The sequence below is a fragment of the Lissotriton helveticus genome, chromosome 1_1 (genome assembly GCF_964261635.1).
Source record: "Lissotriton helveticus chromosome 1_1, aLisHel1.1, whole genome shotgun sequence".
NCBI lineage: Eukaryota > Metazoa > Chordata > Amphibia > Caudata > Salamandridae > Lissotriton > Lissotriton helveticus.
In genome coordinates this window covers 897,793,536-897,820,396 of record NC_136057.1, presented here as the reverse complement: position 1 = coordinate 897,820,396, position 26,861 = coordinate 897,793,536, and the positions used below count along the sequence as shown (strand labels likewise).

Sequence of the window (26,861 nt, the reverse complement as noted above, 5' to 3'; positions counted from 1 at the left end):
GCTGGGGTTCGTTGTGCTGGTGGGAGGGTTCTTGCTCAGGGAAGTAGTGAGCTGGTCTGCAGTGATCTTGTTCCAGCTTCTGCGGGGAGCCTGTTGCTGGAGATGGTGGAGCGTGGTCCTTCTGTAGCTGAAGTGGACGCAGCTGTGGTCCGTCCATTGGAGTCCCGTGGCGTGGCTGAAGGCGATGTCCTTGCTGGAAGAGAAGATCGGGTCGAGTGTGTGTCCGGCGTAGTGGGTGGGGGTGGTCACCAGTTGCTTGAGTCCGAGGTTGGCGAGGTTGTCCAGCAGGGTGGTGGTGTTGCGGTCGTTGTTGTTCTCCAGGTGGAAGTTGAGGTCTCCGAGGAGGATGTAGTCGGTTGAGGGGAGGGCGAGCGGGCTGACGAAGTCGGCGATGTCCTCGCTGAATTGTGCACGTTGTCCCGGGGGTCTGTAGATGAGGGTGCCTCTGAGGGTGGTCTTGGGGTTGACGTGGATCTGGAAGTGCAGGTGTTCGGCGGGTGCGAGGTTGTCGTCGGTGTTGGTCGTGATGCGGATGGAGTTCCTGTGGATGATGGTGATGCCTCCTCCTGTCTGGTTGACGCGGTCCCTCCGGATGATCTTGTAGCCGTCCGGGATGGCGATGGCGATGTCGGGCGCTGAGGAGGCGTTCATCCAGGTTTCGGTGAGGAAGGCGACGTCTGGGTCTGTGGTGTCGAGCAGGTTCCAAAGCTCGACGGCGTGTCTGTGGACGGAGCGGGTGTTGAGCAGGATGCACTTCAGGTGGGTGCTGCTGGAGTTCGGCTTGGTGGGTGCTGGTGTAGCGTGGGTCCGGTTGCAGGTGAACTTGCAGGAGTGGCAGCTGAAGGGTCCGTGGGTGCGTCTCGGTGTGGCTCGGTAGCAGCGCGGGGTTCGGCCGGTGTTGAGAGCGTTGAGTTCGGTGGAGTCGTAGGTTCGTCTGGTCGGCTTCCGGCGGTGGGGGCCAGGGGTCCTGGCACTGGGCGCGGTCCAGGCACGGATGGGCGCAGACGGGCTTACCTTTGGCGCACCTTCGGCGCTCAATCGGTGCTCCCGCTGCGCGCGTCCGCTGCGCGGTCGCTCAGGGGGCGTCATAAGAAGGGGGACGGGAGGGCGGGTCTGCTGGGCTGGGCGAGCGTCCCCCTTTTAATCATTTCCCCCCTTTTTTTTAACCTCTTGTGTCTCGATTCTACCGAGACACAAGATGACGGATTCTCCGGACTGTTTAGAATGTTGACAGACATCCGACAGCCAATCAGCTTTCCGCTCACGCACTCCCATAGCGCGCCGGGTGCGCTCCCCGGTACGCGTACCGGTGAGCGCTCAGAGCGTGCCTATAGATATATATGTGTTTTTTAAGTTAATTTTTAAAAAAAACACTGGATCAATTTTCACCAAACATAGCAAAGGCACATCTGTGTACCAGTCCCTACAATTTGGCCAAGTTTCACGTAATTCCGTTCAGCGGTTCGGGTTGTAGACTTGTCAGAACATCCTATGGAAATTAACATGGGGAAAACACGTTTTGGGACCCCCCTTTTTTCTCAGCCCCCACTTCACGAATTCCCCCGAAACTTTCAGGGAAGGAGCGGAGCGGAGCTGGCCAAAATTTTTAAAATTACACACAAATTCCTCAACTGGCGCCAGAGGTATTCCCAATAGAATGTTGCGGATTTCCTATGGTAGCTAGGTCCTAACTATAACTACCTACTGGCGACCGCCAGTAGGTAATATATAGTTATATATATGTGTGTGTGTGTGTGTACATTTCAGCAATTCTTGGAACTCCAAAGATGATGACGCTGTTGCAGCCTCCACGCCACCTGTCTTTCACTGCCTGGCACCGCGCTCTTCATCCTGTAAAACGTGTGACGGTGCACAGCAGCAGGTGGCCGGAGCGGAGCAGCATGTCATGGGAAAGCCTGCTTGCATGCAGGTGGTGCTAGCAGTATTGAACTGCTATGAACCCGCACCACCTGCTTTTTTCTGCCTGGCACATTATATTTGAGCAGCAGATCAATCGGTAAGCACAGGTCTGGCCTTTAACCTCTTAATGCTCTGTTCTCTGGACTTTGCGATGTATGCCTTCGGTACTGTAAACATACTGTAGCCGCTCTTATGACACATGCACTTGAAGGACTGGGTCTTTTTTTTTTGTCCTCATCTTTCACCATGGTTTCAAAAACGACAGGTGCCTATGATCTCGAATGCTGACTCGGTGTACTACTGGTAGGGCTTACACAATCTTCCTGTACCGACACCCTTCAGCATACAATAGGCCATTCAGGACCCATACATTGAATCCAATTTTAATGTGGAGAGTGCCGCCGTCATGGCTAGGGGACCAACCCTAAGCCAAGCACATACCGGAGGGTGAAGACCACAGCAGCTTAATCATTGAACCGGGGAAAAAAACAAAAACAAAAAAAACCGGGATAATTAGTTCCATTTAAGCATGTGCCAAAAAGCCCTTTTATTACGGTTCCCAGATCTAACCAAGTCAAGTTTAGATACTTGTAGAACCAACGCTCCCCAATCTGAAAGTGTAGATGGAGGGTGATCTTTCCACTTTTTACAGATTTCTCTTCTAGCCAATAGAATCGAATAAAAGAGAAGATTTTTTGCCGGACTCCGCACTTCATCCGTTACACCCATAATTGCTAGGGGGAGATCTATCGAAATTTGCAGGCCAAAGATGATGTAAGTACTTTACTAATAGAGTCCCAGAAAGCACTAAGAGGGGCATTCAAAAAACATATGGGCATCATTGGCGTTTACTATCGTATCTGGCGCATGCAATCGAGGAACCTTGGACAAATTTTGCCAACCTATGTGGGGAATATTATGCTCTGTGAAGGGTGTAAAGATGATTCCTATGCAACCATGCGGGCTTCACAATATCCCACAGGACCTATAATGAGATGGACCATAAATCTACCAGATTGCCACAGGCTAAGGAGGGGCCCCACAACAACTCGGGTAGCTGAAATTCCCCTTCAGACTCCTCTAGTATCAAATTATACCACAGGGATACTTCTTTCTTGCCGGGTGGTTTGTCCAAAAGTAAAGTTTCCAGTTGGTTGCCACCCCCAACTGCAACTCCACTTCGACCTGAACCCTTCATGAAATAATACTGTGCCCAACTGGCTATCTGGATGTACTTAAATTTAGAGAGATTAGATCCTATTTTATCTTTTAGGATTTCCCAAGGCAATAGACTACCTCCACAAAGATGTCTCCCCATGTCTCAAGTCCACCATCTTGCAAGGGGGCAGCTAGACTATCTTCCAGCCAGCCTGGATTCCCTGGGGATCCCCATAATGGGGCTCTACTAGAAAAATATCCAAGCTTTGTTATATTCCTCACCTTAAACCATACTCTTGCCATCCCCTGTAGAACCTTCATTTTAATTTTTTTTTTTACTTTGGGTCTCCAAACTTAAATAGAAAACCTGACTGTGCTGCTGCTTCACCCCTAAGCATGGCTAAGAACATGCAACCAACCCCTTGACCTGTCGGCATCTTTAACAACATTCGAACATGGCACAGTTGAAACGCCCACGCATATCTTTGTAGATCAGGGGCAGCCAATCCACCCTTCTCCCTACGGCGCCTAAGCTTCTTCCAAGCAATCCTTGGGATATGTTTTGCCCAAATGAAAGATGTTATATCCCCCTGTAACTTAGAAATACCTACAGAATCAAAAAAAAGAGGAATAGTGTTAAAAAGAAAAGACACCTTGGGCAGAATAGTCATTTTAACTAAGTTAACCCGGCCCAGCAAAGATAAAGGGAGATGTGACCAGGATTGCATGAGTATACGGCATTCCCTTGCCACAGCTGAAAAGTTGATTATAGCTAATTTATTAATGTCCTTAATGATGTTCAAACCCAAATATCTTAAACTTGGGGAGAGCTGAATTTCCATACCACAATCTCCATCATTCCAGACCATTACCTCGGTCTTTGAGGCATTCACCTCGTAACCAGATATTTCCCCAAACTCTAAGGCCAGTTTAATGGCAGCCGGAAAAGCTGAGCGTATATCTGTGGAAAATATCAAAATATCATCAGCATATAGTGCCACTTTTCTTTCCCACCCTTCAAAAATTAATGGTTTAATATATTTTGCTTCCCTCAACATCTGGGCAAAAGGCTCTATATAGAGATCGAACACAATGGGGGAAAGAGGGCAACCCTGGCGAGTTCCCCTAGTGATGGGAAAGGGGTCAGCTAGTTCGCCATTCACTAACACCCTGGCTGATGGATTTGAATATAGAAGTCTAATAGCTTGGCAAAAGCTGTCTCCAATGTTAAACTTAGGCAAGACCCCCGACAGGTATGTCCAATTCACCCTGTCGAAGGCCTTGGTAGCATCAAGCGTCAGAACTGCCAGTGGGAGAGAATGTGTTGTCGCTATATCTATAGCCCCTGTTAGAAACGGGATCTCTGGCTGGCCAAGGCTTGCGCCAACGTCAGTCAGAGACCACCACTTCCAACTCAGGGCAAGGGAGTCACACACCAAGGCAACCCCTGCTCACCCTCTAGGTAACGTGGTGCGAGCAGCAAGGCTAAACTTGGAGGCGGTATGAGTTAAGTATTCGCGCGCGCACCCCAGCGACAACACCCTAGGCCCACCACAAAGGAAACTCCACACAAGGTTATATAAAAATAGCCTTTGTATTATAGTAAAAACACATTAGATAACACACAACTTTACAATGTGCCAACAGGCACGGGCAGAATTTACAAGGGATTATGTACAGGACAGGGCCACCTGGATCACTGTCAGGGGTATGCACTTGTTAGAAATAATACTTGTAGGTATAACACTTAGCACATAAACATATAATGACTGTAACACAGAAATAGTAAATGTAGCATACAACCAGTAACTACTGGTAAAGGGTAAATACCTCCTACGCCACCCTAAACACTGTAGGGAAATCACGCAGGGAACTAGGACCTTATCATCAGGACCTATGGAAGGAAAACCATCACCTAAGCAAGTCACATTTAGCAAAGGCAATAAAACATCAACAATCCTCTAAGCAGGTCACTTTTAGCAAAGGGGAATAAACCATAAACAATTACCTAAGCAGGTCACTTTTAGCAAAGGTAATATCAAACAATCCTCTAAGCAGGTCACTTTTAGCAAAGGGGAATAAAAACATAAACAATCACCTAAGCAGGTCACTTTTAGCAAAGGTAATAACATAGACAGTTGCACATGAAACATTAAAACACATTCAGAGGTGCAGGTAGAACATTTGCGCAGAAATCACATAAGCAGTAAATCATAAATTGCGCAGGGTGCATGTAGCACCACACTAGAACTGTCCCCCAGGCCATCTGGCCTCGCAAGGGCTGAAATGCCCTGAGTCTCAATGTCAGGGAAGGCTGCGCAGGCAGCCAAGAACACAAAGCCTAAACGTAGCAACTGTCCACTAAGTGCTGGACAGTTGTAAATAACAGCTGAGCAACGTTGGAGCCTTGTGGGCTCAAGAACAATGGTGAGGGGGCCAAACACAGTGTGGGAGCCTCGGGGCTCTAACCAACGAACTGTGCCCCCCAAGAGCCTCTCAGGGCTCTGTGAAGTAAGGGCACCTCGAGCCTCTCAGGGCTCGCAAATCAAATGTGGCACCATAGAGCTCAGCGCTCTAAAACAATGAAAATGCCCCCTCGAGCCTCGGGGCTCGTAAATACAATTAGGGCGGTGAGCCTCGCAGGGGCTCGGAAACGGGAATGCCCTGAGCCTCTCAGGCTCGAAGAACAACTGCGGGGCCCTGGAACCTCGTGGCTCCTGATTATCAATGCGGGTGTCATTGGAGCGGCCCTCTGCCAACTGGGGCCGCTCGGGAACAAAGAGGAACGCCCCCGCACTCACCGGGTCTCCTGGGGCGGATGCGTCTCCTCGGCTGGTCGGCGCGGGGCTCTCCTTCACTCGGGGAGCCTCGAGGACGGGGCCGGCTGCTCCTCTCGCGCTCCCGCCTGGACCTGTCTCCGCTGCACGCCGCCTGACTTCCGCTGGGGCCGCCAATGGCAGCCCGGCCCTGGGGGTCAGGAGGCGGGACTTCCGGGTCGCGATAGGCAGCGGCCCGGCAACGGTTTCCAACGCTCCGGGGCTGCGGCGGTGATCACGGGGCAATGCCGGGTGGGCTCCGGCTTTAATTAATAAAATAACAGCGGGGCAATGCCGGGTGGGCACCGGCGTCCAAAATTAAATATAAAGCGAGGTGGGCACTCGCTCGCCAAAAATCGGCGAAATAAAACGGGCAGATGCCGGGTGGGCACCGGCTGCACAAAAAGCGCTCCCCAGCGCTTCAGGGACAAAATAAAGCGCTCACAGCGCTAGGGACCAAATAAAGCGCTCTCAAGCGCTAGGCAAGGGATTCCAGTGCTCCCCAGCGCTGAAGGACAGAGAGCAGCGCTCTCTAAGCACAAAGTCAAGCACAAAGTCTCTTAGGCAGGCAGGGGGGCAAGGCAGGGCCAGAGCCAGCTCACTGGGTCTCCAGGCAGGGAGACAAGCCAAGTGGCGGTCCTCTTGGCCCCAGCAGCAGCAACAGCCCCCTCTGGCAAGGATCCAAAAGTAGAACAACTTCTGTGGGGACACAGCCCCATTTTTATACAGAGAAATCCTTTGTTTCAGGGTGCAGGGTGGGGGGAAACCAGTTGCAGCTGGCTTGGGAGTACCCTTGATGGCCCAACCACCCCTTTCATTCACTGAAAGGGGTGGTTCACATTCATTCATTAATTTTAAAAAGCATTGGAACCACCATTCACTCGGTGTGCCCCTTCCTGTTGCTAATTGGACTCGGATTCCATTTTGTTTGTTGTTTGTGCCTCAGAGCCCGTCCTCTCCGCCCGATCCCGCCTCCCTGCTGACCCTTTCTCGCCCCTTCCCCCACCAACCATTTATGACAGATGCTTTTTCGCGCAGCGTTCACGTGCAGCGATCGCGCCCAATCCGCGCCGAAGGTGCGCCAAAGGTAAGCCCGTCTACGCCCGTCCGCGCCAGGACCGCGCCCAGCGCTAGACCCCCTGGTCTTCGCTATATCCAGCCTTCCCGCATTACTTATGACGCCTCCACCCTCCTAGCTCTTAACCCCGGCCGCCTTCCCAACTGCGCCCAAGCCGCCCCTGGACACACACATGGACCCTTCTCCTGCAATTCCTGCAAGTTCGACGGCACCAAGACCAACTCCTCATCCTCGAACATCAAACAGAGCTCCGACACTAACCACCTTAAATGCATCCTGCTCAACACCCGATCGATCCACAGACACGCCATCGACCTCTGGAATCTACTAGACACCATCTCTCCGGACGTCGCCTTCCTTACAGAAACATGGATGAACGCCTCCTCAGCCCCAGACATCACCATTGCCATCCCAGAAGGTTACAAGATCATTCATAAGGACCGCGTCAAGCACACTGGAGGAGGCATTGCCATCGTCCATAAGAATTCCATCCGCATCTCTACCAGCTCAGACGTCTACCTCGCTAGCGCCGAACACCTCCATTTCCAGATCCACACCGACCCCAAGACCACACTCAGAGGCACCCTCCTCTACCGACCTCCAGGATCCCGCGCCCAATTCAGCGACGACATCACCGACTTTATCACCCCTCACGCTCTCCCCTCCAAGGAATACATTCTACTTGGAGACCTCAACTTCCACCTGGATAAGAGCTCCGACTGCAACACCACCACCCTCCTGGACAATCTCGCCAAGCTCGGACTCAAACAAATTGTTAACACCCCCACCCACATCGCAGGTCACACACTCGACCCCATCTTCACCGCCAGCAAACATATCTCCTTCAGTCACACCACAATTCTACACTGGACGGACCACAACTGCGTTCACTTCAACTACAATAAGCCCACTACTCACAACATCCCTCAACCAACTCTACGAAGAAACTGGAACAAAATCACCATCGACCAGATCTCCTCTTCGCTGCTTCAAAACCCCCTTGTCCACACTTTAAACCCCGACCAAGCAGCTATTAACTTCACCCAATGGCTATCCAACAGCGCTGACATCCTAGCACCGTTGAAAAAACTTCAAACCAAACTAGGCAGCAAAAAGGCCTCCTGGTTCAACGATGATCTTAAAAAATCTAAGAAGCTCTGTCGCTCCCTCGAGAAAGCCTGGAAAAAAGACCCAAACACCAGCACCAGGGACGCATTCAAAAACGCCACCCGCACACACCACCAACTGATCCGGACAGCCAAGAAAGCCGCATTCAAAGACAGACTAGATAACAACGCCCACAACAGCAAGGAATTATTCAACATCGTCAAAGAATTTACCAACCCCTCCGCCAACTCCAACGACATCACTCCCTCGCAAACCCTTTGCGACTCCCTAGCTTCGTTCTTCCACGACAAAATCGCAGACATCCACAACAGCTTCGACAACCAACCTGGAGACCAACCCACCCAACCTTCGGCCGTACCCTCACCCCCACTAAACATCCTCAATGACTGGAACCCTATTTCCACTGAGGACACCATCCGCCTGATGAATTCCATTCACTCAGGATCCCCAACAGACCCTTGCCCTCACCACATCTTCAACAAAGCAGACTCCATCATAGCGCCACACCTCCGAGACGTCATCAACTGCTCCCTCAACTCCGCCACCTTCCCGGAAAGCTGGAAACACGCCGAACTTAGCGCCCTTCTGAAAAAACCCACAGCTGACCCCACCGAACTCAAAAACTACCGACCCATCTCGCTCCTACCATTCCCGGCCAAAGTTATTGAGAAAGCTGTCAACAACCAACTCGCCGCCTTCCTCGAAACCAACAAATCCCTCGACCCTTCACAGTCCGGCTTCCGAGCCAAACACAGCACGGAGACCGCCCTCATCGCAGCAACAGACGACATTCGAACTCTACTGGACAATGGAGACACAGTCGCCCTCATCCTCCTCGACCTCTCCGCAGCCTTCGACACAGTCTGCCATAGCATCCTTCTACAGCGCCTCAGAAACATCGGAATCCAAGGAAAAGCACTGGAATGGATCACTTCGTTCCTCACCGGAAGAACCCAGAGAGTCCGCCTCCCACCATTCAAGTCAGAGGCCACTGAAGTCATTTGCGGCGTACCACAAGGATCCTCACTCAGCCCCACCCTCTTCAACGTATACATGAGTCCCCTCGCGACCATCGCACGCCAACACAACCTCAACATCATCTCCTCCGCAGATGACACCCAACTGATCCTCTCACTCACCAAAGACCCTAATACCGCCAAAACCAACCTTCAGGAAGGAATGAAAGAAGTAGCTGAATGGATGAAGCATAGCCGTCTAAAACTTAACTCAGATAAAACAGAAGTCCTTATCTTAGGAACCTCCCCCTCCGCCTGGGATGACTCCTGGTGGCCAGAAGCTCTTGGAAAAGCACCCATCCCGACGGATCACGCACGGAACCTGGGCATCATTTTAGACTCCTCACTCTCGATGTCCAGGCAGGTCAACGCCGTCTCATCATCTTGCTTCAACATTCTTCGCATGCTCAAAAAAACATTTCGCTGGATCCCCACCGAAACCAGAAAAACGGTCACCCATGCACTGGTTACAAGCCGCCTGGACTACGGAAACACCCTATACGCCGGCACCACCGCAAAAGTCCAGAAAAAACTCCAACGCATCCAGAACGCATCGGCCAGACTAATACTCGACATCCCACGTAAAGACCACATCTCCAGTCACCTGAAAAAACTCCACTGGCTCCCCGTCAATAAGAGGATCACTTTCCGCCTCCTAACCCACGCACACAAATCACTTTACAAACTCGGACCCGATTGCCTCAACACTCGACTTTCCTTCTACACCCCCCCCGCCAGCTACGTTCCTCCTGCCAAGCCCTAGCTACCGTGCCTCGCATCAATAAAACCACCATGGGAGGTAGATCCTTCTCCTACCTGGCCGCCAAAACCTGGAACTCACTCCACACTCACCTTCATCTCACTCAGAACCATCTTGCATTCAGAAAGCAACTTAAAACTTGGATATTCGACAAGTAACCCTCCCACCCTTCCTCAAGCGCCTTGAGACCCTCTGGGTATGTAGCGCGCTATATAAATTTTGTTGACTTGACTTGACTGACTGGGGAGGCTAGGGTCATTAGACACACCACAGGGGGGCGGAGCCAGCATTGTGTGGGGAAAAACCCAGCCCATCCAGGACCCAGGTGCACCCCTCCCACACATCACTCATGCTGATCTCACACTCACCACCGGGCAGACCCATCCAGACTTCCTGGAGCCTGGCATGCCAGCCAGCTCCAGCCAATCACGCTCCAGCACCCTCACTGCACACATACATCAATGTCCAGAAGTAGCACTTCCCTTCTAGACACATACATGCCGCATACACCATCTCGCAGCATTCACTCTCACGAGTTCACACATACCAAACTCGAGCCTGCACTCCCCACGCATCAGGAACTAACATGGACACACACATTCCCCATGCATTCCTATGGGAGAGCAGGCCAGGCATACTACACGCACGCACTTTACTCTGGGACACAGGGAAAAAGTGCACAGAGACCCAAAAATCACTAACACTGGGTCACAAATAAAAGCAAAAAGATTAGGGGTGAACCTGCCCTAAGGCCCAAGTCTAACAGCCCCTATCAAATCATAGGTCAGTTTGTACAATTGCCGATCCTTCACAAATCCCTTTTGGTCTCGATGTAAAATGTCTGGTGACACTATGCTCAGTCTCTTTGCTAAAACTGTGGAGAAGATCTTATAATCCACATTCAAAATGGATATAGGCCTATATGACCCGCAGGAGGTTGCAGACTTCCCTGGCTTTAAAATTAATGTAATAGAAGCACTATCCCCGGAAACCGGGGGAGATATTCCATCCTGCAATATCTGATTAAATAACGTTGTAAGAAAGGGGACGATTGCTTGTTCCAGGGCCCTATAGATCTCAACTGGTAGGCCATCTGGACCGGCCGCTTTCCCCTTCTTACCATGTAGGATAGCAGCTCTAACCTCCTCATCTGTAATGGTTTTATCCAGGGACGCCTGTTGCTCCTCGGATAGTTTTGGAAGAGGCATCTTTCTTAACCAACTCTCCATTTTTTCTTTGTCATCGATTTTATCTTCCTGATAGATTAATTGGAAAAAATCTCTAAAGATTCTCCTAATATCAGAATCTGATGTATAGGTTATATTCTCATGGACCATGGAAATGATGTTATTGCGGACCTGGTCTGTTTTAGCTTTCCAGGCCAAACGTTTTCCAGCTCCCTCCCCAAACTCAAAATGAGACATCTTGCTAGCCTCCCATTTCTCTTGCAGACGTTGATTGAGCACTGATCCCATCTGGCCTTTTAGGGTTACACGCTTATTACCAAGTGTTTGTGTTGAAATCCCTGGTAAAACTTGATCAATCTCGTTTTGAGTTTTCAACATGTCAGCCTCTATGCTAGCTACTTCTTCCCTATATCTCTTCCTAAGGAATGAAACTTTGCTGGTAATAATTCCACGTAAAAAGGCCTTAAAGGAGTCCCATAAAATCCCCAAAGCAGCTGATCCCACATTACGCTGCAAGAAAGACTGGGATTCCATATTTTGAAAAGATATATCATCTGCTGCTGATAGAAGCGACCGATCAAACGTCCAAGCTCTAAACACCTAGGGAACCCCTCAAGTTCCATATATACTGCCGAGTGGTCTGATAAATGGGATGGAAGATAGCAGATGTCTTTTACACATTCAACCTCCCTATGGTTGACTAGTACAAAAGAAGGACTAGGTCTTTTTTTATAGCAAAGTCTTAGCCCGTCTTGCTCTATCTGCTCCTGGACTATCCATGCTAAATATATTATTGCTAATGCTAACTACATTTCTGGTGATTTAAGCGCGAAAGAGGCCCAACGGAGGCCTTCAGCAACACTGCCTGACAGTTTGGAAGCAGCCAAAATCATGGCTAACAGACACAAGTGAAAATTTATTTTTTCCCTTTTTCCAGCTCTGGGTTGTGCATCCAGAGAAGCAGGGTGTTGCAAAGTGTCAGTTTACTTTACCGAAGGCACAACATAAAGAAAGCTCCCTGTCTGCACTCCTAAAATCAATGTAAATTGTTTCACTCTTCAGAACAGTTTTGGATTTCTGAACTAGTTTCAACTCTTTCATACTTTGGACAAGTCATTGACAGAGCACAGGCAAGCTCATCCAAATTATAAATGTGTTTAAATGTAATATTCAGGGATAGGATGTGTGTTTTCAATACAGCAGCACATTACCACTACTGCAAATAATCTCTGTGCCACCATCCCATTTCTAATATGTGATGTCCTTTTTCGATCTCTATTCTGAAAGAAACTTTATGGATGTTGCATGAAACATAAGACAACATTTTTCTGCAAAATGGCCACATTCAAAATAAATTAAAGAAAATGGTATATAATCAATCCGTTTAAAAAATATTAAAGGTCATCCGGGCAAGGCTCTCTGCAGAACAGAGCTGGTTCTATTGGGGCGCCCAGGACTTAAATGTCTTTGTTCCTAGTGCATGTGGTAATCAACACCAACACTACAGCAGTTGCTTTAGGTAGCAGAGTTCTGGGTCATGGACAGATTTGCAGTATTAAAGTTAAATCCTCAGTTTGTAGTTTAACTGCCTCTTGGGAATAGAGCTTTTCTGTTAAGAGTGCTCTGGCACCAATATAACCCCAATATAAGTCTTACTCTTCATTAAAAAAAAAGCAGTTCGGTAACAACAGGTGTTTTCCAATGCAGGTGCATTGTGAGCCTCTGGCCTGCCTAGCTGCATTGGTGAGGTGGATTTTACTTGCACATTAAATGCTTTCTCAACAAAAAATAAACGTGTGAAACTCTGCTAATCATTTAAAGAAAGTAGCGTTTCAGACTCTTTTTTACTCCATATAAATAGCATTTATCTCAAAAGTTATCTTGTTTACGAAGAAAGCTATGGGAGGGTACTCACCTGCCTAAACAGAATAGCCACATGTAGAACTGGAAACCTTCCTATTGGCCCCGGGCCCAGATCATCTGTGAGTGTTGTAATTGTATTTCTTTTCACAAACTCAGTTAATCTTCCACTTGATTGGGCCATGTATTATGTTGAAAAATAATGTATTCTGCATAAATAAAAATAAATTTTCATCTTCACATAGAAAACATAGTATGGAATAGATTAGAATAAAACCGCTATTTGTAATGAATTAAAAATTATTTTAATCTGAAAGCGGATGGGACATTTCAAAACTGTAATTTATAAAAAAGAGTATGTGGTGAAGCGGAAATTATTGAGGTTGTTCATAATAGAAGAAGTCTTTTTTTTTTAAAACAAGTGACTGCACATCTAAGCTAGACTTCAATAATTCACATTTGGTAAGAAATATATATTCAGGTTTAACTGTTGCAGTGTGTGAACAATTTGGTTTAAACATCACAAAAGCAGGTAATCGGCTTGTATCCTGCAGTATTTCGTTACACTTTTCGGAACTGCTACCAAGCAAGACACGCTTTTGCTTCAGATAGCACAACCGGCAGCTGTCTGTAGCTTTAAAAGAGGGAGTGTGGCCCCTTTTGTTCAAACCAGAGTAAGGGCTCTGAAGAAATTAGGTTTAAAGTGAATGACACTGGGCGTGGTGGGTCTCTCGAAAAAATGCACAAGTTGCTTAGCCTTCAGTAGCTCACAATGATTTTCACTGCTCAGAAGTAGCTCTCACTACAGAAAAGGTTGGAGACCCCTGCCCTATCCTATCCCCATATTCATATTGCAGTGTCTTGTGCTTAACAAAACAAGCCGCTACCTTCTCTTTTATTCTACTGTTTATCGCGGCCCCTAGCTCCAAAAGAGAGACATACAAAGAATCCTAATCTGCCTTTCACAATCGAACAGCCTCAGCATTTTAAAGCTCACAAGTAATAAGACTTTGATAGGCTTCCTTAGTTAGTTTCTCCCGTTCTCTATTTTGTTGCCAAACAAACTGTTGAGTGGCTCCCCGATTATATGCTTTCATAGCATCCCATACCACACATGTAAAGGCCAAATATTCAGAGTCCATAACCAAATAGCGTGGGAAAGAAAAAGAGCGGGCTATTTTAGGAATAGGACTGGCCAAAAAAGATAATATTATGGGGTTGTGGTCAGATGTAATCGTAGGGCAAATCTCCATACCTGACCCCTTCAAGATGGTATCTGAGACCCAAGCCATGTCAATCCTAGAGTACTACCAATGTGGCATAGAGTAGTATGTGTACCTCGGTGAAGTTGGAAATAGAGAGCGCCACGCATCTTGCAGCGAGTGCAATCGCCCTAGTTCTAAGATGGAAGCCCTCACCTTCGTCATTCTTGAGGAGGTAAGAGGCCGGCTAGTAGAATTCATACCATAGTTGATAACACAATTAAAATCTCTGATTACAATGACCACCCCCTGCTACCCCACTAATTCTAAGCAAATATCATCAAATAATGTTGGATCCTCAGTATTAGGACCATATAAAACACAGAACACACATTTCAAAGTATTAATCTCAATTTGAGCCATAGCCCACCTCCCTCTTTGATCCGCTAATACATTATGGATTTGGCAATCCAATGTTTTAGACACCAAAATAGCAGTCCCCCGAATTGAAACATTTTGCGAGGTACATATTATATTCTGGAAGCCCAGTTGATTAAGAAGACCATGATCTTTGTACTATATGAGGTTTATAGGCCCTGAGCACTTCCCATACTAATTGTCTTTTAGAACCTCTATTCAATCCCGACATATTCCAAGACAAACACCTAATCATTGCCATAACCATTGCTATGATTACCAAACCTCAAAGCAAAAAAGTAATAAACCCCAACTTCCCACCACCTGAATAAAAAACTGTAGACCTTCTTTTCAACTTTTTCTTTCTTTAAACATCTCACCCTCCCAGGAGTGCCCAACGGCAACCTTCCCTCTGCCTCCCAGTTTCCTAAAGTAGGAATCACCCTCCCCTAAAAGGTGCAGCTGGAAATGGCAGCTCCCTTCTCAGTGCGCCGCAGAGCCTCCCACAGCCACAAAACAAAAAGTAAGATATGAACAAACTAAATCCCTAGCCGCCACAGAGGCCCCCACAGTTCCAGTCTCTATACCCTTCTATGCCACACCTCCCCTTCCCCCTTGCCAAAAAACAAAAGAAAAATACAGCATTGTGAGCTTAATCAATTCTTATTAGATCAGTCAGTCCTGCCAAATGATCATGCCGTTTGCCATTTGCTTAATGCTTGCTTGGCCTCCAGATCCAAAACAAACAATAGGCGGTGGATACCAGGCATTGAGTCTCTGGGCTGTTATATGGAGCCTGTAGGCACTTTGAACCTGGCAGTCACAGTCCCAATCAGACAGATCCGGGAAGGATTTTTGAAGAAGTCTAACCACAAATGCACGGGGGTCGGCAGCCTTTCTACCCTCCGGAACCCCAAACAGTCTTAAATTATTTCTCTGTTGCCGGTTCTCTAAATCTTCAATTTTGGCTTGACAGGCCAAAAGCTGTAAGTCGTGAGACTGCACGGTTTTGGCTGGAGTGGTAACCGACTCCTCTATCTCCGCTACCCTACTTTGAAGCTCGACCGTGTCTCTTGTAATTCCGGCCACGGTGCCCGTCACCTCATCCAATGATACCTTAATACTAAGATAGTCCACTCTAATCTGAGCATGATGGTCTTGAACCTCACGTCATTGTTCTTGTAAAACCTGCAGTATTACCGCTAGAGACGGCTCGTTAGAAGGAAACTGCTCAGCTGTCTCATGCGCCATATCTGGTGAGGTTGGCTTGGTCTTATTGCCTAGCTCTTCATTAGGAACGGGCAAGCTTTCTAAGCTGTTCCCATTAGAGTAGTTCACAGAGTTAGTAAAGGGTGTCACTTGTTCCCCAATAGTCTCAATATTTTCACAGCATTCTCTGCACATTGGCCATGAGTCAGGCCGTGGCCAGAACCTGACAGCCGAAAGATCAGTGCTTTGACCTTTCCCTTTGCTTGAACCCATTTTCTCAGTGGGCTGCTCTCCATACCACCTCCCCTGCGAGCTCCAGAACTATTGTGCCAGCTAGCCCCTTGCGTATTGCAAATTCTCAAAGCAAAAAAAAAGCATATTTTGATGCCAAGCACAGTTCCAAAGAAGTACGTTTGGAAGTTTGACAACTGGTCAGAGTTAAGTGTGGTAAGAAAGTTGGAAAATGGCACTGTCGATTTTCTGAACCCAAGAAAGTGACTAAGTTCATGCGGAATACTGTAGAATTGGATGATGGTAGTGTTCACCATGTGAGTCGCATCTCTCTAGCGCGACATCATGTCTCTGAGAATGCAAAAAATGTGAAGGTGAAAGGAAGGGGCAGATATTGGTTGATGGATGCTTTGCCCATCCATTGTTAAGGGGAGAGAGGAACAAGAGTTTGGGTGTTAGCCTTCAGCTTTGCCATTGCCTGAGACGTTACCGTTGGACGTCTTGGTTTTACCCGAACATTGAAGTGAGCATGAGGGCGTTGTGGACAACGTAGCAACACCCAATCATGATACTGGTTTACTTATGGAGTCTGGGGTTACAGAGAGAGCCAGCAAATTTGGTAGATGCATCAAAACCCCAAAGATTCTTGAGGATTTTGTGTCCAATTAAATATTCACTTTTTTCCTAGGTGATCAGTTCTCTTTGTCATATTATTATTCTTATTATATGCATCCTAGTAAATGGTTATTTGCTGTTTTTGTGTTTTCTTATTTTTTCTTTTTAAGGGAAGGGGATGTGTAGTAACATGATACTTTGTATTCTGCTATTAGAATGCATAGAATGTAGAATGTATATGTGTCATGTGGAATGGGTATTAATGTTGGGGCTTAGAATGTTTTACCTCACTGAGAGATAGCCCTGTGTTACTGCTGCATGCATCCTTGTATTGTACCAGTTATCTTAAATAAAGAAGAGAACTGCACTTATTTCCCTGTGTGGTTACTACAGGTTACTTTTTTTTTATAGTCCCTCAATATCAGGATATACATGGCGGTGATGGCCAATATAAAAAACAAAAAGCCATCTGATTTTCTATGCTAGATGGAGAGAACGGTTGGATGGCTTTCTTCGGATGGCACCAACTCCTTTGGGGCATTGAAGGAAGCTTTACAGACAGTGTAAATTTGAATCCATCTGCGTAAACCTTGCGGTCCACCCGACTCGCAATCAGGCGAGCGAACCTTGAATTTGGCAGATACGGTGCTCTGTCGCCGTTGCAACAAATCTAATCTCCACCAAACTCTAAATCAGCCCCAGATGCCCAACTAATGCAAATCAGTACTAACCCTGATCCTCATGGAAGCACTCCACTCTGTACCTTGCCCACCTCACACATTTACTCTGTGGCACATTACCTTTTTATGTGGAAAATTTGAGATGTATCAACCCCCCTGAATCTTGATGACTAAGCTACGCCCCTGCCGACACCCTGCCACATTTGCTGACCTTTTAGTAGGAGCTAGATCAAGCATGAGATGGAATGCCGTGCAAAGCACTGACATAAACATTAATGTTTTTCAAAGCCCTAACGATCCACCAGACTCCAAATTATTGTACAACGAAGTTCTTGACAACATACAAAATCCTACATGTTTCGGAGATCGCCGTCTCCTTGCTCTTGGATTAGGGGGTGAACACTCAGACATGTCATTTATTACACTTTCTGTCTTCAATAAACATTGGAACAAGACTCTTAACACTTCAATCCCATCATTTTGTTTGTGAAAACGAGTGCCATTTTAACATGTAGACATCCATGCGACTACACCGTCATATATCCTGACAATTGCCTAGAATCAACTGTCATAATGCATCAATTATTACCACTCGATAATAGTATGGTCAATTTGGTTAAAGCTGTGTTTGAAAATCTATGCACAAACAAAGCACGCTCATTATTGTATTCTTTTAACAAACAGAGAACTCACGTGTGTCATACTTATTCAAGTAAACAATTTGTGTAAGTTGGTAGCCTATTATGTGGCCCTCTTACCTCCCACATGATGCGACTGTGCATTGTAAACCCATAATAAATTACTCAATCGCACGTTGTAAATAGTAAACTGTTGCCAAACACGGGCTCCGTGGTTTGTGAAGCAGCAGTGTGTCATGGTAGCATATAGGAAAAGTATTGTACAGTAAACTGAGATAAAATAAAATGAAATAATATTGGAACAAAAGTAGAAGGCGGGGATAAGTGAATCACCTGGGTGAGTGCCAGAGGGGATCCACTGGGAGGATACGCTTCCTTAACCCGCATACGTGGCTCAGTAATATAGTAATCAACAGACACTCAAGTCGAATTTCAAGTAATTTATTGGAGCTCAACAGAAGTGCATCCGCACAGCATGTCATCTCTCTTCCCACTCTCGTCCCAACCGTTCCCTGTCGTATCTCCAGGGTGAAACCAATAACACCACAATGCCAAAAGAAGGCTCGTGATTTGATCTGTTTTGCCCCAATACAGCACATCTTCCCTCCACACAACAGAGGAAATAATATAAATACTGGTTTGACTACAACAATGGGTAGAAATATAATTTAATGACTAGGGCAGCCTAAACAAAATAGAAAATTATACACAAAACAAGAAGAGGGTAAGGAGGTTGCCACGGGTTCACAAGCTGACAACATAGTCATCAAGTGTTTTAGGTTTAGTCATCCTGCAACCACAGGAGTTGTTATAATTGGGCTTCTCAGATGCAGTGTTGTCATTTGTCTGAGCAAAACTGCTGTTGGACAATTCAGGTGTTACAGCACTCGAGCCAGCACAAACACCATTGCTTGCATCATTTGACCCTTCTCCAACATTGTCAACGTCCAACCAATCATCACTAGTGATGTTGCAACCAGGAACATTGTCAGAGGAAGCACATTTGGCAATCCTACTCATGAGCCAAACCTTTCCATCACTAAGTTTAACAGAGGTGTAAAAGATCTCCAGTGTACGTAAAGGTGGGAAAAACCTGCTCTCACCATTTCTAACTTATCTCTCTTTCCTCAATCTAACCCAATCACCACATTTAAACATAAATGGTTTTCGAACAATGTTTTTTGACAAACCACTTCTTGTATGATTTTTGGGTAGAATACATTTTCTCCCTGAATCTTTAAGGAGACCATTCAGCTTTTTTGGAGGAATCCAACCTTAACATATCCTTTCCAACCACCAGCCTTCCACGAATCATCATAAAAGGACTATTGGTTGTAGTGAGACTGGGGGTGATTCTATTTGTCCAGATCAATTTGCAGATCTCTGATTCCCAGTTAACTTTGCTGCTAATGGACATTTGTATGGAACCCTTGAGCACCCTATTAAAGCGAATCCACAAGACCATTGTCTTCGGGATGATACACTGAAATGGTCTTATGATCAATTCCGTTGCATTCAAGAATTTTTAAAAAAGAGTTAGAGTCAAATTGTGGACCATTTTCGGCAATGATGTATTTAGGTAAGCCCTCTTCCATGAAGGTTTTATCCAGAAAAGTCATAATGCTAGTACAGTCAGCATTACATACTATCTTAATCACAGGCCATTTAGTTACGTGATCTCCATTGGCACCATCCACTGGTCCACCAACGTCCACACTGACCCTTTCCAAAGACATACTCGGATTGCTGATGGGACACATTGGCGGTTTAAAGGTTTTAAGACATTTATTTGAGTTGTTACATTGCACGCATTCACAAAGTAGAACTTACAACTCCCCATTATCAGGATGTCGTCCTGAAAGAATATAACACCATCAAGCCCTTTAAAGATATTGGACATGACTCTTTGGGGTAAGGCCGCAGTAGACGCCAACCCAAATGGGACTCTGGTAAATAGAAAACAATCAAAAGAGGTTATAAAAGTAGTGAATTTCTTACTATCAGCATGCAAGGGTACTTGGTGATGTGCTGATTTCAAATCAGTGGTGGAGAACCAAGACATCCCTTTGGTGGCTGCAAACATTTCATTTATATGGGGGAGAGGAAATTGATCTACGAGGATACTTTTATTTAGTCCCTGAGATCAATGCATAATCTGATTTTTCCATTAAGTCATTTAACTACTGCCAACGGAGAAACCCATTCTGCCTATTCCACCTGTTCGAAAATGCCCCTCATATCAATCAGCTTCTGTAATAAATGTTCATCTTAATTTTTAACATATAAGGGTAAACATATGACCTTATGTATGCAATGTATGACTGAAGATTTCGACTGAAATGTATGCTGAAAATCATTCAACAACCCAATTTTCCCAGAAAACACATTATGAACATTTTGTTCAGTTCAAATCCATTGGTATTGAAATCATCAATGGACAGAAAGAACATGGTTTGTGCAGTTGGTATTTTAAAATGATTCCCAACTCCCCTTGATCACCCCAACCTAACACCAAAGGTCCATTTTTTTAAGCTATAAACAATTTACAATTGGCTTTCTTATTTTTGTATTGAAAATCAAGATCCCTACAGCCAACAAATTCAATTTCATCTCCAGTTTAGCTTTTAGCTATAACATTAGATTTTTCCAGATGCGAGCCAAGCTTGTCGGTAAACTGGTTTAGCCATACCTCCTCACTCACTATAGTGAAGAGTGAGCCCGAATCAGCTACCACGTTAACCTTCACACCACCCATAGGAACCTCACACGTTTAACATCCAACACATCATACTCAAGGAAAAAGATGTGGTTGATGTCAGAAGCATTTGAATAATCAGAGTCACTGTAAATTTCTCCACAATAATTCTCTACACAATGCACATCCTTATTTTTTTACACTCTATTCTTTTCATTTACACACCTTTGCAAAATGCCAAAGAATGCCACAAGCGGAAAATTTTTGTTTTCTGGCAGGACATTTCTTGGAACAGGTTAGATGCTCTTTTGACACATAACGATAGCACCATCGTATATTGGATTTCGCACAGTCACAGGAACCATTCTTGTCATCATTAAAGGTGTGAATGCCTTGGGACACATTAGGGGACTACCATTATTTATTGCAACCTTAGTGTTTTGTGAAGAAATAACCCTGTTACCACCTTCTTCTAAAACTGCCTTCGCGCACATGCCCGTAAGTCCAGCTTTTTTGACAAGCGCATTAACCTTGTTAATGGGAGACTTGCCATTCACCCATAACCCGTCTTGAATATTGGGATAACTTTCAAGCATTACAATTTGGTCCCGATTGAATTCTTCTTGTAGATTGCCAAACCTGCAAGTTAAGGCTAATGACCGTAAACCAGACACCTAATTTTCAATGCTTTCAGCTTTGCCCTGTTTACGTTGAAAGAATTTGTATCTATCAACTGCTACGGAAACTATAGGTGAAAAATTAGCATCTAAATCAGTCAAAGCATCAGTGAAAACATTACCACCCTCATGTGTTTTTATTTCAATTTGATTTTAAGTTTTCAATCCCCCAGGTCTTAAACAGTGCAGCAAAATGTTCTTTTTCTCATCAGGTAAAAAGTCATCATCCTCAAATGTCTCGATATAGTTACAAAAATAATATTCCTTCCATTCCTTCCAAGGCATGGAAGGTTCACCCTTGGAAGGCATGAAGGGTTGAGGATTGCTCAAATTGAGAGAGTTCAAAGCACACATGGTGATCAAAATGAAGTCCCTGGCAAGAGAAATAAGAAAACACAAACAAAAATATAAGTCTTGTTTGCTGATTTGAGAGGTATTAACAGTAAATTAGACTACCAGAAATGCCATATGTAATGTGGAGAAATGAGTCCCACAAGGCAAGCTTTAGAAAAGCTTTAAGTGCACCTTAATCCTGCAGCGATGTACAATGAGAGCTGATTCCAGAAGCAAAACACAGAAATGGAGTAACCCAGAATGTCTCCAGTAGATTATTAACTGGCACTTCCAGTTTAATCTCCCGTCGGAAATCGTATGAAGAGAGAGCTTCTCTGCAGCAAACATGGAGGTGACTGAACTAAAATGGTCTCTGAGCGTCCATCACATAATTTTCTGTGGGCGGTGGAGCTTGATTTACCGAACCTCAGTGTAAAGACGAGATATTGTGATGTACTTCCAGAGTTGGTGGGCCTTGAATATAAAGGACCAGGAACATCCACTGTCAGCTATATTGACTGTAAAGACTCCCCGGAGGCAGAAGGTAAGTTCACAAACCTTTAAAGCATTAAAGCCACTGATACCAGAGAGCATGTCTTCTCTGGGGCTACAGGTAACGGCAACTGCCTCTCCAACCGTCACCCATGCCCAAGCTTTCCAATATATCCTCAACTTCTAACAAAAATAAATTCATGTCATCATCATCAGACAAATATGCAGTGTCTTGTTCCTCAGGTAATACTAGTTTTACATTGCTACTACCCCTTTGTTTTCTCTGAGATTGCAAGGAAAAGACCCATGATCCCACCCTCGTCGCCAAAATTGTAAAGACTCACCAGAGGCAGAAGGTAAGTTCAAAAGTCTTTATTGTATTAAACCTACTGGCAACAGAGAGCATGTCTTCTCAGGGGCTCAGGTAACGGCAACTACCTCTCCAACAGTCGCCCTTGCCCAAGATTCTAGAGTGGAACCATAGGATGTCATAGAACACTTGGGCATGGGCACGCAGAAGGAGAAGCAGCGCGTGGCAAGAAGCAAGACCAAAAGGCATAGCGAAACAGAATACAGATAACATATAAGATGCACAACATAACATTGACGTCATCAAATTTGTCCAAACTCCGAAGAGAGCAAAACAGTGCAGTAACGGGGGAAAACATCAGGCCCAAAATTAGCACCAGACTCACCAAAGGCTCCAAAGGCACCAAGGACAAGATACTCCACTGATACAAAAGGCACCGGTGGAAATTCACAGCACAGCAACAAAATTCCAAGACAGAAAACAGGTACCGTAGCGGTAGACATTTTTCAGAAGGGATGCAGTGGTGCCACCGGGGTAAGACCAGCTAATCACCACATCTGTAGCAATCGACACAGACACAAGTCAAATTGTAAGCAATATATTGGAGCTCAATAGAAGTGCGTCCGCACAGCATGTCATCTCTCTTCCCACGCTTGTCCCAACCATTCGCTGTTGAATCCCCAGGGCGAAACCGATTACATCACAATGCCAAAAGAAGGCTCGTGATGTGATCTGCTTTTCTCCAATACAACAAGTACCCACAGATTCAACAGCCTAATTGATTCAGTTGCCCGGAGGTGTAATACTTCGGCTTGTGTGGACCGGACTGTGCTACGAATCCCAAACAAGGAAAACATGAGAGAATCATTGCCCGTACGAACACTGTAAATGTTAGCGAGAAGTGCTCAATTATTAAAATTAGGTAACAATAACCCCTGACTACACAATCAGGTCCGGTAAGCTGAAACGTGAGAACAGCTTGTGAAAGTGTATACAGTGGACTAGTACAAATAATAGAGGGCTACTGCACCATATCCGCATTGAGCTACACAATAACATTTGACATGGCAGAGCATTGAGCCCAATGGGAGAAAATGGCCCAAGATGTGTTTAGTAGCGAAAGGGTTACAACTAATGAACAGCGTGAAAATGGGAGAAGCACGAGGACACAGCAACAAGTAATTAGAGAGCTGGATAAAGCACATATAGCAGAATCCAAGAAATTGAGGGAAGTTATTTCACAGACCAAATATATTGAGTGCAAGAGAATACCACGTGGATTGAGAATCTTTGTAATGCCCATGTTGGAGGGCATGGATCCGGATTTGTTTGAGGAGTAGAGGTCCAATACTGAGGGTTGTTCCTTTAAGTTAATGAAAACACTAATAACATATGCTAAACAACCCTTGGAGGAACAAACAGCAATAATGGATCTTTTACAGAAAGAAATTAAAGTAGTTAAAGATCAAGAGGATATTAAGGTTTTGCTCAACAAAACGGAGGAAAGAATCACGAAACATGAGAAGGAAACAACGATGCGTAAAGCCCACAAGTTCAACCAAGACAAATTGGATTACCAGTATGGCAGAAAATATACATTTGCCAAAAAGTTTCAACCTTTAAGAGTGAAGCACAAGTTGAATGCGATGGGTCAGCAAGCAAGAGCACCTAGTGATACAGATGCCAGCTCTGAACCAGGTTCGTCAGTTGATGAAACACTGATAGATGTGTTGGATGTTCACGAGGAGATGCGTCTGATCAGAATGGTCACATCTCAGTGTGGCAAGCAAAGAGGCTGCAGACGAGGAAATACAAAACAAAAAAGGGTAAAAGGAAAAGGCAACAATAACAAAATAGATGAGAAGTAACACATTCTGATGATTCCGACTTCACCAGCAACACTTGTGTTGTCAGTATATCGGATGTCACAATAACTACTATCCGAGACAAGATACTAAATTATGGCTTAAGCTTCTGTTCCTCCTCAGGACGGGATTTTGTGAACCTCGGTACTGAAACATGAAAATTTGTAAGGAAATTAAAATCGCGGAAATACAAGGCCATGCACTGTCTGAAAAGTAATGCATTTGGGAACAGCTCTAAGGTAACTTTAACCCAGATCTCCCTGACTATTGGCCATTAACAGTTTGGATGAGGATGAGGCAACTGGAAGGTCCTCATGAACACAGGAGGAGGCTGAGGTGGTACAAATTGAACAAATGGGGTCTCTCACGGATTGCACCATCAATAGTAGCTTGAAATTGCACAGCAGGTCCACTCCTCAGCTGCCGAGTGGGAATTTTACTGATGTTTTCCATGAGCTTGTAGTGGATGGCATTAACAACCTCAGGAGAGCCTCCCGTCGAAAAGGGTACTACAATTGTACAGTTAACGATTGAGTTCAATGCACTCCAGTTGAACAACGTGATTATCATAAAGCCTTCGGACAAAGGAGAAAATATTGTTATTATGAATAAGAATCAATATGTCAGGGAGGAGAGCAGATAACTAAAAGTTAAAGACCATTAACAAGAGCTGAGAACCAACCCTATAGAAGAATTTCAAATCCAATTCCACACAATGCTAAAAGGATGGTTGGATCAGGAGCTGCTATTACTGGATGAATACAAATACTTGAAAATAGACTATCCGAGGATTCCAGTGATCTACTGTCTCCCATAAATACATAAAGACCTGTACAATCCACTAGGGAGATCCATTTTGAACATGGTGGACTTGTTACTCGAGAACACTTCCAGGTTTCTGGATCTTTTCCTATGCCAATATGTGATGGGTCTCTCTTCCTACATACAAAATACCAATGACTTTCTGTGTAAAATTAATAACATATCATGGCGCAAAAGTTATATCATTGCTACAATGGGCGATAGCTCATCATATACATCAATAATAAAGCAACTTGGCATAGAGGCTTGCCAGTATTTATTTAGATCACAATTGGGTACACTTCATTGGCGATCTTTTTAAATTATGGGATAGAGAGAAGACACTTTTACAAGAGTAGGCTGATGTCCTGAACAACAATACATTTAACCTGAAACTAACAGCCAACTGGAGGACACATGAAATTGATTTCTTAGACATTAAGTTAAAATTGCTGGATGATTCAATTAATCCAGCCATATTCCATTAAAAAGAATCATGCAACTCCATCCTACATGGACACAGTGGAAATCCTTCATCTTCAAAGTGGAGCATTCCCTTTAGTCAATTACTAAGAGCAAGAAGAATCTCTTCTACAGATGCCCTATTCCACACTGAAGTCAGAGAAATGATCCGTAGATTTTTAGATAGAGGATACCCAGAAAGAATTTTAAAGGAAGCCCATCAAAGGGTATCCTTAAAAATAGAGATTAACTACTGTTTAATCAGGAACGTAAACAACAGGGGGACGATGAAACCATCCGATTTGTTATCTAGTACAACAATGAGCACTGCCAAATCGGCTCCCTGTTAATGTGCACTTGGCATGTGTTGTAACGCGATAAGCATCTTAAATATCAGCTTGGCCAATATCCCAACATCACATGCCTAAAGCTCCGTCGATAGGAGATATTTTGACGAAATCCATGTTCCTTGGAGTAGAAAGAGCAGAATGGCTCAATAACAGGAATCTGTGTTTTAAGAAGTGCTATAGCTGCAAAGCCTGCACATTTGGAGAATCTGTACCATCAGAGAAAGAATCGCATGTGAGACAGAATTTGTTGTATGCATTCTAGATTAGTACACTACATCTAGAGTGGTTCTAAAATGTGTAATGTTGGGAGTGCAGTGAGCAAGGTCAAGGTTAAGATTTTACTACATATAAAGGCTCATTAAACATCAGGAAAGAACTTATCCAATGGCAAAGCACTTTTGGGAGGTGCATCATGGGATTCTGAGTAGCCTGCAGTATTATGGCAACAGTTGGTTACAGAAAAACCATTGGGACCCAATTTAGATGCTGAATTACACATGCATTTATAGGGACCCTCGGACATTACGATGGAGGCATTATGAAAAGAATGGAAGGAAGTCTTGAATGTCATATGGTGTAGCTAATAATTGAGCTGTTAGATGATAAAATTATAGATTTGGCATAATAGCATGATTGGATCATGACATTGAACTCATATGGGGGAAGAGCGCTGAAACTTATTACTGGAATGTTTTAAATTGATTATGGTGACCTTTTATATATGATTGAATTTTTATGTGGAAGTGTGTGTATAGATTTTCCATATACACACATGTACATATTTTTTGTCATGTCCCTATGATCCTGCATCTGACACACTATGTACTATATACCAATATCCCACAAACTGCAGCACTATTGGTGATACAAAGGATATTAGACTCACACCCACGCCCCCACGAAGTGCCCACTTCCTTCATTTTACAAATTTGGGAAATTTGCTTGACACTGAACTTTTTTA

The 26,861-nt window shown here is 45.1% G+C and overlaps 1 protein-coding gene across 2 annotated transcripts in view; it reads right to left on the bottom strand.

Annotated features, from left to right (window-relative positions):
• Positions 1-26,861, bottom strand: part of CCDC38 (coiled-coil domain containing 38) — a 2,097,275-nt gene that overhangs the window by 149,972 nt on the left and 1,920,442 nt on the right. Inside the window, exon 12 of one of the 2 annotated variants that reach the window (XM_078675825.1) lies at positions 12,999-13,132. The exons of the other annotated variant lie outside the window; for it this stretch is intronic. Within the exon in view, the coding sequence (XP_078531951.1) occupies positions 13,079-13,132 (54 nt within the window). The 3' untranslated portion in view covers positions 12,999-13,078. Of the gene's footprint in view, positions 1-12,998; positions 13,133-26,861 lie in introns of those variants that run through there. 2 annotated transcript variants of the gene reach the window in all.